The sequence below is a fragment of the Lepidochelys olivacea genome (genome assembly GCF_965140295.1).
Source record: "Lepidochelys olivacea isolate rLepOli2 genome assembly, chromosome: 3".
Taxonomy (NCBI): domain Eukaryota; kingdom Metazoa; phylum Chordata; order Testudines; family Cheloniidae; genus Lepidochelys; species Lepidochelys olivacea.
The window spans coordinates 37,276,769-37,289,690 of record NC_140413.1 but is presented as its reverse complement, the minus strand read 5'-3'; the positions used below and the strand labels follow the sequence as shown (position 1 = coordinate 37,289,690).

The 12,922-nt window shown below is 37.5% G+C and overlaps 1 protein-coding gene across 2 annotated transcripts in view; it reads right to left on the bottom strand.

Annotated features, from left to right (window-relative positions):
- Positions 1-2,562: 2,562 nt before the first annotated feature.
- Positions 2,563-12,922, bottom strand: part of PXDN (peroxidasin) — a 151,383-nt gene continuing 141,023 nt past the window's right edge. For both annotated transcript variants that reach the window (XM_084622584.1, XM_084622585.1), the window contains 3 exons: positions 9,331-9,463; positions 5,935-6,048; positions 2,563-3,300 (listed from right to left, as the gene is read on the bottom strand). In XM_084622584.1, the coding sequence (XP_084478710.1) occupies positions 3,175-3,300; positions 5,935-6,048; positions 9,331-9,463 (373 nt within the window). In that variant the 3' untranslated portion in view covers positions 2,563-3,174. The remainder of the gene's footprint in view (positions 3,301-5,934; positions 6,049-9,330; positions 9,464-12,922) is intronic.

Sequence of the window (12,922 nt, the reverse complement as noted above, 5' to 3'; positions counted from 1 at the left end):
ATAACTAATTCCTTCTCTGATTCTGTTTTTACCCTCTGTCCTCCCTCCCTGCAAGGAGTAAATAGTAAATATATACTTTCACCACCTAAATACAAAGCTATAACTTTATTAAAGTGACATTTATTTATCCCACTAATTGATCATTCTAGTGTCAGATATGGAGGGTTAATACTAAGCTCCCTTGAGGAAATCATTGGACTGGCCGTTCAATAAAAAACATACACACTGTAGCTTCAAGAAATTAACAGGTAGAATATTAGGAAATGTAGCCCATTTATTTCAACTGAGAAGCATTCATTACACAGTGCAAACAGTTCTTTGGTAAATTTACTGATTACAATAAAAATAACAAAGACTGCTATTGGTAACAGTTTTAAAAAGTAAATAAATATGAACAATTTGCAACATATTACAACAATATTCTCACAGTGGATACTGAGGAAATGATCATCCAGCCATTGGTTACTGTTTTAGAAATGTTAATATGGGTGCTGAATCTGTAGACACTGTAATAAAAGTAAATTTATACAATTCTTGATAGCTTATTACATTTAAAATTGTTGGTGAAGATCTGCTTTTTCTTTGTTTTATGTTTATAGAAAATAACTCAGGATGACAGTGGTATAAGCATTTCAAGAGTTATTCCAGAATCTTTTTATATACTGTATGAGTAAACACTGAACAAAGAACAACAGATATTCACTTTATTCTGTGGCAGGGAGCGGAGGAATGAGATACATGATACTGTTATATAGTGTATAAATGGAAAAGCTCTTCTGCTACAATCTGAAATTCTAAGGATATTTAATTCATATAAACTTGGGGTGAAGTATGAAATTAATAATCCATTGGAAGCACCTTTTTTACTGGTCTACATAACCATATACATACTTAAATTATGATATTTGATTTGTTTCTGCAAGCCTTTCTCTTGAGGAATTCTTATTGTAGATCAATGGGAGTTCTATGTGCATAGGGCTTCAGGGGTGACTGTGTGATTTGGACTCTCAAGAAAACAGAACACAGTACTAGAGTATCGAAAAAGGGGAAGGAATGTGAAGCCCTAGATAACATAGGATACTCAAACATGCTTTCCACACAGTTTCTAAAAAACATTAAAACAGGTTATATAAGTCAAAACGTTATATATAAAAATCAATTGAAATATTCTTCAAAATATAAATGGTAGTACCTCATGTACCTCTAATATACATCTTTGCTTAACACACCACTCACATGTACATATTACTCTTACTACACTGTCAAACAAGTTATTGTAGTAAGTTTGTAATATATACCAAAGTTTGAAAGCAGTGTCATAGTATGTAGTTTATCAAATTATAGAACATTAAAGCTACTAACCAGGGAAATTATGTGCCAAAATATTATAGTGGAAATGGCACTGTTGCTATAGATTAGCTATTACACGCAAATGTGATTTACTATGCAAATTAAGTCTTTACATAATTTGAAAAGACTTACAAGTTTACATGTTGCTGGTCTCTCTCACCAACAGAAGTTGGTCCAGTAAAAAGATATTACCTCACCCACTTTGTCTCTCTAATTTTTACATTTGTGCAGATTTCATTAATCCTAAATCCCTGATTCCTAAATCCTAACAATTAACTCAGAATCCAGAGAATTCAATAACTTCAGTAGGAGTTCTGCATTAGGACTGCAGGACTGAGCCCTGAACTGTAGGAAATTAGGGATTTTTTCAGAAGATGCACTAGAAATGAAAAACAAAACTGTAAAATGAGGTATGATAGTTGTCTTTCACTGAACGTAATATATGGCTGTTAAAAAGGTGAAAAATTGGTGTGCTAACACATACACTGCACTGACATAGACATATATTCTATAGTGCTAAAAAATGAATTATGTGAGCAGTAAAGTTCATTGGAGGATCATTTTAACATGAGTCATACAAAGGGACTCAGCTATAAGTATGCATGTACTAGCTGAAAAATGGAGAAAACCTATAAACTGAAATACCTTGTCAGAAAAAAACAGAAAGGAGTAGTCAATCCACAATTAATGGTAAATGCTTCATTTTGATTGTTCTTTCATAAACAATCAGTGCCATAATATACTCAGGAACACATGTCTACTGACAATATGTACAATGGATCAGTAGCTATCTTTGTATGCAAAATGGCATGTGACGTCTTCACATTTTCAAAACAGGGCCTTAGTAACTATACATGTGAGCACGTCTGAGATGGAGAGAAGCATGCTTGCAAACTGGACTTTGGATGGTCACTTTACACTGATTTAAAATAAATGAATCTAAAAAGTAGCCAAGCAATTACATATGTTTTGACAAAAATTATTATATTAATTTTAATATCAAAGGCTACTTATGAGTCATGTACTGCTTCCTAAAGTGAGGAATAACATTCAAGGAACACTGTCAAACACTTTTTGTAATACACATTGTTTTACTACCTTCCTAGAAATTTGATGTTTTGTTTCTCTTTCCCTAGTAATTTTATGCTCTTCAATTTGTCAAACACTGATTAATTTTCCTCTTCTATTAAAGAGAGGTTGAAATGCAACCAATTTGATTTTTTTTTTTTTTAACTTCATTGTCTCTATACCGGCATAATTGACTGAGCAATCCAAATGCACAGATGGCTTGCAGAAATTGGCCTTGTATTAGCACGGCTCTGAACATAGTTTTTATGGAGCTTTTAGTTTAGCTTTTCCTCTTCTGACTTTATTAGTAGAGCACTGAACATCAAGTCATACTGATACTGAAAAAGTAAATATTTTAAAAGAAAAAGTAAATATTTATATTGTGCTTATTTCTCATAAATGGGAGATGTTCTGATTTTATAATGTAAACATTTTAAGGTAAATCAGCTTGGGTGCCTAAAACTACTTGACAGTGTCCTTTTGAAGTAGCACCAGATTCAGTTTGTCTAACCTGAGAATCTTAACACAAGATTATCTTCACCTGTTTATTTCCCTTTCAACATTTTTGCATTGTTGTTTTCTTTTTATGGGCAAATAATAAAATATGTCATCTTATACTGTTACAGCACCATTAGAATGTTGTCATGTAAAATCTTGATTTCTTGCTGTTGTTTTAAGCTTCTGGTTACCTGTATTTGCCATCAGCAGGCATCGTTATGATTTGAAGAGGACACATCTGAAATTCTTAGAGGAGATTTATGGCTTCTTTTCATTGCTAATAGTTTGTTTTAAGCAGACTGGACAGCAAACTCCTTTGACCTTCACTGGTGTAGAGCAATCGGTTGGCGGACATGATTCTACAAAACAGGTAATCTGACCAACCTGTATTAGCACAAATATAACAACAGTTTAACATGTTATTTAGCTTTCGCTACAGAATAAAATATATGGTATTTACATTATTCAGGAATGCATTCCCAGACATTCTTTCTAAGGTTTTGGGTACTGGGACAAATTCTGAATGTATCATTGTTTGTTTTGAGAGGTTTTTTAAAATTGGCATCTAGAAGAAAGCACCTTGTATGGCAACTTTTTTAATGGCAGTTTGCTCTAACACTCTTTCTTCCCCTCTCTCACAGTCTCATCTCTTAAGTGTCAGTCCATACCTGTCCCTCCTATCCTCTTCTCCTCTACCTTGCTCCTCTCACTTACACTTCCTTTCAATGTCCTCTCTCCTTTCACTTTTTTTTTCCATGTAGCTTATCACTTCTTAACCAAACCCGTCTAAAAAACCTATGGAACTAACATGAAATAGGTTTAAATTCAATAAGGACAAATGCAAAGTACTCCACTTAGAAAGGAACAATCAGTTGCACACATACAAAATGGGAAATGACTGCCTAGGAAGGAGTGCTGTGGAAAGGGATCTGAGGGTCATAGTGGATCACAAGCTAAATATGAGTCAATAGTATAACACTGTTGTAAAAAAAGCGACCATTATTCTGGGATGTATTAGCAGGAGTGTTGTAAGCAAGACACAAGAAGTAATTCTTCCACTGTACTTCGTGCTGATTAGGCCTCAACTGGAGTATTGTGTCCAGTTCTGGGTGCCACATTTCGGGAAGGATGTGGACTAACTGGAGAAAGTCCAGAGAAGAGCAACAAAAATTATTAAAGGTCTAAAAAAAATGACCTACAAGGGAAGATTGAAAAAATTGGGTTTGTTTATTCTGGAGAAGAGAAGACTGAGGGAACTTGATAACAGTTTTCAAGTACATAAAAGATTGTTATAAGGAGGAGGGAGAAAAATTATTCTCCTTAACCTCTGAGGATAGGACAAGAAGCAATAGGCTTCAATTGCACCAAGGGCAGTTTAGGTTGAACATTAGGAAAAACTTTGTATCTGTCATGGTGGTTAAGCACTGGGATAAATTGCCTAGGGAGGTTGTGGAATCTCCATCATTGGAGATTTTTAAGAGCAGGATACACAAATACCAAATACAAGGATGGTCTAGATAATACTTAGCTCTATCATGAGTGCCAGGGACTGGACTAGATGACCTCTCAAGGTCCCTTCCAGGCCTACGATTCTATGATCTTGTGCTGCATATTATTAACAACTCTGCTTGTGTGTTATACTCCTTTATCCCACCATGTGTCTGTCTTGCCTGTTTAGACCAGGGGTGGGAAAACTACGGCCCGTGGGCCACATCTGGCTCACTGGCTGTTTTAATCTGGCCCTCGATCTCCCACTGGGGAGCGGGGCTTGACCCACTCTGGCCCTCCAGCCAGGGAGCAGGGTCGGGGGCTGCGCCATGCGTCTCCCGGAAGCAGAGGCATGGCCTTCTCTTCAGCTCCTACACATAGGGGCAGCCAGGGACCTCTGCTCTGCACACTGCCCCCGACCCAAGCGCCTCCCCTGCAGCTCCCATTGGCGGGGAACCGTAGTCAATGGGAGCTGCAGGAGTGGTGCCTGTGGACGGGTCAGCGTGCAGAGCCACCGGGCTATGCCTCACTTAGGAACCAGAGAAAGGACATGCCTCTGCTTCCGGGAGATGCTTGAGGTAAGCGCTGCCCGGAGCCTGCACCTCGGAACTTCTCCCCGTGCCCCCAGCCCTAATCCCCCTCCTGGCCTCAGAACACCTCGATCCCAGCCCAGAACACCCTCCTGCACTCCAAACCCCTCATCCCTAACCCCACCCCAGAGCCTGCACCCACAGCAGGAGCCCTCACCCCATTCCCCCGCCCCAGCCCGGACCCCCCCCTCACACTCTGAACCCCTCATTTCTGGCCCCACCCTGGAGCCCTCACCCCCTCCCATACCCCAACCCCAATTTTGTGAGCATTCATGCCATTCATACAATTTCTCTTCCCAGATGTGGCCCTCGGGCCAAAACGTTTGCCCACCCCTGATTTAGACTGTAAGTTCTTATCTTCTATTGTGTGTTTGTATAGCACTTAGCACAATGGGGCTATATTCTTGCTTGGTCCTTAGGCATTACCAAACTAAACATAATTAATAATACAATTTAAAGGTTATATATTGATTTATCATCTAAAGTTCACTCATAAAGTTCAGGGATCCCACAAAGCCAAAGTTTTTTTCTTCCTACATTACATTATTTTATTTCTTTCACTAAAGGTAAAAAAACAAGGGAAGTATTAACATTTTGGTATATGAGCTTTTACCAATTTTTACGTTTTTTAAGAGGCTGCTTTTGGAAAGGCTTCTTCTGGGCCTCCCCCTTTTTACCCACAATTTTGCAAGTACAATTTAGCACCAGCCAAATGATGGAAATTAGGTTATGTAGATGTCTAATTATTAGTTTTGTAAGTACTGTTAGATTGATGGATGTCTGAATGGCGTCAATTTCCCCAGCAACTAACTGCAGATACATCTTGAATCAACAATGACGAGAACCTACAAAATTGTGGGTACAACATCGTCAGAGGCTGCATCTCAAAAACAAATCACAATATGTCTTAAACACTGAAAATGAAGTCCAGCATACTCACTTTGCATTCACACATAGTACAAGGGTCCCTTTTCCAGGTTTCATTGTTGGAGTGTGATTTACCCTTTTCATCAGTGCAATCAGTTCTACTGAGACGTGATTCCAGTTTCTTTATCTGAAGACGGAAAATACGTAAGTTATTAACTGAACCAAAGTAAAGCTTTTCCTGCTTAAGGTACGTACTCTCTCCTTAACCTTATATACAATCCCCTAACAACATTCATGTGATTCATCTGGCTGATTACTCAGTTTTAGATCTGGTCAGATATAATGGAGACTTGGCGTGGTGAAATGTTTCACTTCATCTATTACAGATTTAGCAAAACTTTTGCTGAAACACAGCAGAGCACAGGCCGCTCTGACTCTCCCCAGTTCCAGGAGATAGAGAGGCACAACCCTCAGGAGTTCTGCCTCTCCACCCCGCAGATCCAGGGGCTGGAGAAGCCCAGAGCCAGGACACTCTGCTTCCCCCCCACATTCCCAACTCCAGGTGATGGAGAGGCACAGAGCCTGGGTTTCCAGCCATCCACTTTCCCCCCAGCGCTGGGGGACTGGAGAGGCACAGAGCCTCCTGAAGCTCTGGGGTTGGCAGGGAGGCAATGCGACTGGGTTTTCTGCCTCTCTGGTCACCAGACTAGAAGGCTCATGTCTATTTCACAAGCAGAAACAGTAAGAACATTCCCTGAGAGCAGCTGGGAAGGCAAAATATTCCATTTTGGTTCTTTCTAAATGGACTTTTCTTGAAATCCCTTTCCATTAAAATTTGTATAGTTTTGACGTTTTGTCCCACTTTGGGGACAAAACTTTTCCTCAAAAATGCAGAAAGGGATTCCCCTTTTCTGGTCAGCTCTACTCAGTTAGTATAACTGCTGAAAAACTAAAAGGCTGGAGGCAAGCAACACATATAGAAAGAGTCTCCGCAAGAGAAGTCTAACCACAAAGATATTTTCTTTCTTACCCTTGATATATACACCTACAACCACATGAGCATCAAACAAAAAAAGATGACAAATTTAGAGAGAGAATACTAAACTCATAAGACTGCCATAAGGAAAAGGAAGATTAGATTATTCAACTGAAGAATACTGAATAAATGGCTACTTTGAAAGCATTTGTAACTTCTCCACTCTTATTGACTTCTGTGACCATTCTAATGATGCAGAGGAGCCATAAAACTAGTTTACCTGTCTACCTAAGGCAGGGGAGTATACCTGGAAAGCCCATGCACTGCAGCAATACTCAGCTGTTAGAATGATCCTTTGGAACCATAGATAGAAGGGCACAACTTAGAGCCCATCCAGGTATCTTTTAGGCCTTATCCACACTGGCAGCGGCATGTAGGATACCAGCACTATACGTGTAGCTATATGCTGCAGTGAAAAACATGCTGCGTCCACATGCAATGTTTAGGTACACTTGTCAATGAAAAGCTCTGGTGATGGTGAAAGGCTCCGGTGATGGGGAAAGGCTCCAGCAGTGTAAAACAGCAATGTAGACGGCAGAGGCACTGCTTGGGGGTGTAGAGAACCATTCGCTAAGGTTCTGGCATGTCTGTACTCTACCTGCCTAAGCAGTGCCTCACAATCGACTGTTTATACCTGTGCTAGGCTGCATGCAGTGTATATACACTACTCGCCACCAAACGATTTGTGCAGTGTAGACAAACCCTTAACTGCACCAGTAGTAGAACCAGCCCAAAAGACAGTCTCTCGTTTGGGGAATGGAAATGCTGAATGCAGCTTGGCCAGCCCATAGTATTCTCTCTCAAAAGGGTAGTTTGCTCCTGAATGACAGTCGCATCATAATTCTGGTTTCCTCAGTATTGCAGCCACATGCCAAAGTTATAACTCTTACATTAAGATGTACTTATTAACAAGTATCTTTTATAATAAAGATTAAATTACCATCTAAAGAGAACATTTTAATTTTCAGAGGATTTTTTTAAAGTTTTAGTTGGGTGCTCCAGGAACTAATGCAACAACTAAATTGGATGATGGTAACTTGCTACTGGCTAGAGAGTGTTTTTGTGAGTGTAAAAGTAATTACTGATACAAAATATTAAATCAAAGTTAAACCATAAATGGCCAAGAGTGGTTTTATTTTTCCAAATTAATGTTTACATTTTGGAGAACAATTGCGCAGCCAGTTCTACTGATGGAAATATGAGACCTTCCTTATGGCAATTTTAATTTGCCAGAGTTTGAGATAAGAAGGTCCATTTACATGAGTCCAAACCTCTTCCATACCAATTTTTGTATTACAAAAGAAGAGTTTATACATTTATTGGGAAATATATACTCATCCTTAGAGACTACACTTGCATGTAGAATGAAGACAGTAAGGTTGAAAATATACGCCAAAGTCATCTGAACTTATACTTTTTGGGCTCCAATTTACAAATTATCTAAGGCTGTATGTACAGTTCAGATCCAAATCCAAACTTGTCCAAAGCTGTAAGACGTTCAGATCTGGAGTTCTGATTTAGACCTAAACTATATATATAAACTAAACTATATCATGCTTGTGATATAATAAAGTGAAAATTCCAAATGGGTGGACTTCCTTTTGCAGTGTAATTTGTACCTGAATTTTGGTCATTCAACTCCAAGTTTGAGTAGCTGAATTACCTAGGTTGTAGATACACATTGTGGGTGTAAATTGCACCTGCGAACAGGGAGGTCAAACTACAGTCCAGACAAATATATGCTTAGAAATAACTAACATGCCCAATACATTTAATGTGGAGTACTTTTGAAGGAACTTCTATCCTTATGACCAACTTAGGGAGTTCTCTGATATGTAAAAGATGTTGTGCATAAATATAAACTTTTTTAAGTGGCTACTATTATGGCTAGTTTAGTAAGTCTGATTATTAAGAGATTTAATTTATGTCACTGTAAAAGTCTTTTAAAAAAAGATCTGAATCCTGGGTATAATTATTTACAGTTGCAATTGGCACATACCACATTATTTCATAACAATTGCAGAGTTTATCACAGATATGGCTCAATCAACAGATTTTACTCAGATGCACACCATAAACCCAGATTCAATAAATTCCAGGTCTTAAACACTATAAAAGCATGAAGGAAAAAGCTAATTCCATAAACAGTTTCTTACATACATGGAATGCATTGCTTACACAAGCTTTTGGTGACAGAAATCAACAAAGACAAACTGTATAATCTTTGTTTTAAATAAGATTAACAAAATATGCAAAAATAAACAACAATATGTACACTATGCTCTGTGTTCCATTTTGTCAAAAGATTACAAAATAAATTTTGGATTGAGGAATGCAAGGGAAGGATCAATATTCTTTGTAAATATGCTGTTTAAAGTTTAAAATGATTTTAATGAAATTTAAGATTAGAAAATATTCATTACATCTTCTTACCTGATTTCTGAGACCTGTAATGGTCTTTTGCATTTCTAAAACAAATTCTCTGAACTCATTCACCACAGGTAATTTTATATGTTCATCAGATGCTGAAGTGGCATTATTAAAATGTTTACCCTGTTTTGTAGAACTGCAACAAGAGGAAAATAGATCAGGATATTCACCCAACACATTTTCAATAGACAGGCTATTTGCATAGGGGCTATCTAAAATGTAAAGTTTGAATAAATTAAGTGTAGGCAGCTGCTTGTATGAGTTTTATGAAGCACAACAGAACACCAGTGCCATTGTAGCAGGATATGGGCTCAGGATCAGGTAGATTAATGTATTACTCCTTATACCATCAGGGACAGGAAGTTTGAGGACAGAATGCATCAGTCTTAAAAGTGTTATGTCTACTATGTTAGGGGACAGAAAAAGTTGTTAGTCAATACCATTTTCATGGCAGTGCCTACTATTCACAGAGAAAAGAACCAGTGAAGCAGTTAAGCTAAACATCCAACAATAATCCAGAGTGAAAGAATACTACTGATTTATTGGTTAGTCTGTATTCGCAAAAAGAAAAGAAGTACTTGTGGCACCTTAGAGACTAACCAATTATTTGAGCATAAGCTTTTGTGAGCTGCAGCTCACAAGTGCTGTAGCTCACGAAAGCTTATGCTCAAATAAATTGGTTAGTCTCTAAGGTGCCACAAGTACTCCTTTTCTTTTTGCTGATTTTATTGTAATCAGCATTGTGTTTGGACTCACTTTAAAGTTTCTTCCCATGAATAGACATCAGAAAAAGCATCTATGCTTAAAACCTCAGTCTTTGAAAATGGAAAAAGTTGGTTTACTTGCCTGTTTCCAATTTAATAAGCATTTGAAGTCAATAGTGCTTTCACAGTACAGAATAATTTAGAGCCACTTGCCTATTGCAATTGACATCTGGCAGACTTACATTCCAAAATCTTTTTAATCAGTTCAATCTTCAATGAAAATATTGTGTAAAGTCATCAGAGAAAATGGACATATTCAGTATTAATCATATCATCTAAATAGATTTCATATAACATTGAGTAAAAATAGAGATAGTATTAATTATTAAACCATTTTTTACATCAAGTATGAATACAGCCCTTGCATCCTACCTGTATATGTAATTTCTACATCTCTCACTTACCAATCTGGGAAATTCCTTCCTATTGATATTTCTGTTCTAACTGTAAAAGTTCAAAAGATTCTCTTTGTTACCAGGGTAGGAGAAACTGATGTTTTCTTTTGACTTTAATTTTTATGGGACTTAACTTCTTTATAACTTTATAAATATGTGACAAAGAACTTTTGCCTGTATATTATTGTTTATGCTACAGAAATTTGGAAAAGTTGGTAAAAGTTCACTTGGGAAGGAGAACCATAATCTACAATACACTGCTACTTCAGAACAACTTGTAACAGTCAAAATGAAAGCTACAGTGTTTGTTGAGCATTTTTGATTCCTACTCCTACTTTGATTTTTTAGTGTTGTTATATATATATAACTTATATATATATATATAAGTTGTTAAAATGGCTGAAATGTTGTGCAACAAATTCACTCCTGGTGTAGCTTCATTGATCTCAGTGGAGTTATTCCACACATGAATTTTGTTCACTGTTGTTTATAATTCATCAGACAGATAGAAGCAGCAATAAAATGTTTTGTTTGCCGTAAGAACACATGATTTTTTGTGCATAGTCTTGCATTTTACTAATGCAAAATTTGCCAGCAGAGGCTCAAATTTGTCTGATTGAGTCACCATTGAAGCCTTCCAGTTCACTCATTTCATAATACTCACACGAAGTAAGCCAAGTAAACATCCTCTGAATTGTTACCTTATATGAGCTTCCAAGCATATCCTGACTTCTCTTTGCCTTCTAGATTATAAATTCTTTGGAGGCAGGGACTATCTTCATCTTGAGTCTATATAGCACTCGAGGTTCTTGTCAGTGCGTAACACTATTATTAGGACACTGGAGTATGCTGGACTCATTAAGTCAAGATGCAACTTTTACTTCAAGGATATCTTTTTCTTTGTATCTTATTATAACATAGCAAGAGGTCTCTATACCAAACAATTGCTGGATTAAATTAAACATTTTTAACCCTTTCTCCTCAAGTCATATTTACACAATTATGGTCAGTAAAAGGACCTGAGCTAGAGCCATACTGATATAAAATAAAAGGTGATGGTGGGACACATTCTTCTTAAGGGTTCTATACTTTTGGAATCTGATCCCCAGAACATCCCTAATTTATTATCCTCAAGAAGCCTATGCAAGCCCACCTTTTCTCCCTGGCTCAGGAATGGGGGGAATTTATTGGGCTAGAAAATGGAAAAGAACACTAGTGGATATTCTGTTGGAGCAATTACATTTTTGTTAGTTATTTGCTGGGGCCACAATTTTATGTTCTGGCAGCAATTGAGGAAAGATAGTTTATTTAATGTGTATGTTATATATATATTTAAAGAGATTGTCAAGGGAACTGAGAACTAGGGATAGGCACTTTTTCGTGGTTATAAAAATCAAATAAATAAATACACTGCAAATTCCTGTCTATACTTTGTTCATGTTATATAAGAGTTGATCAAGTTGGCATACAACTATACACTATATACCCAAAGTGTGGTCACACTACACATTTTGTCCTACCCAGTATTTTCGTTTCATAAGAAGAGCTTCCAACTGACCCTGAGGGAGGAGGGTGGTCCTGGAGAAGGCTGGGATCACTCTCTTGGCTCACTCACTTTCAGGCTTGCGAATGAAATGAATCGAAGGGCCCAGAACAGTGGCTTGATCAGAATTTAACTTTTAAAATGAGCTCTTCATAGCAGAATGTTGTATTAGCTAAAGTACAAGGCCCTTCATACATACTAGCCTACCTTGTAAACATGTAACTGGATATTTCAGATTCATAAACCAGTTCTGTGAAAGCTACAGTCTGGTAGTCCTTACGTTTGTGGTGATGAAAAAAACAAAAGGAGTGTACGGAGTCTTAAGCATTGTTTGGAGAGAGCATTAATGTGTAACAGAATCGGTTATACTCTGGTATAGATTTTGGTAGTCAGAATAATTTTGTCCCAACTGTTTTGGGGCTCTGGTTGAGAAAGACACAATGTCTTAGGTTTATACATATACACACAAATAGTCTGTGACAAAATGTATGTAAAAGCTTGTTTCTTTCAGACTCTTTCAGAATCTGAGAGCATTCCAACATCTCTGTGGGAGTGAGCAGATGACATCCTCTATTGCTGCACTAGTTATAATAATTTTTCATCCTCAAAAGGTGCCTATGAGGGTGAGATTCTTGAGACAATGTCTGGGCTGTTATAGCATTTCAGAGAGAGTTATGCCTGAAGAATATAGTATTCTTAATTCTCAGCTTAATATCTAAATCACAGAGTACCTGGGACACAAGGAACACAGTTTCTAGACAAAAAGGAGACAAGATGGAATCTTATTATGCAAGGGCCTGAATACCCTCCTTTCTTGTAGATCTGGAGATATGAACCCACTAGGACAGATTCTCCCTTTCCAAGTTCCAGATGCTGGACTAGAATCTGGCTGT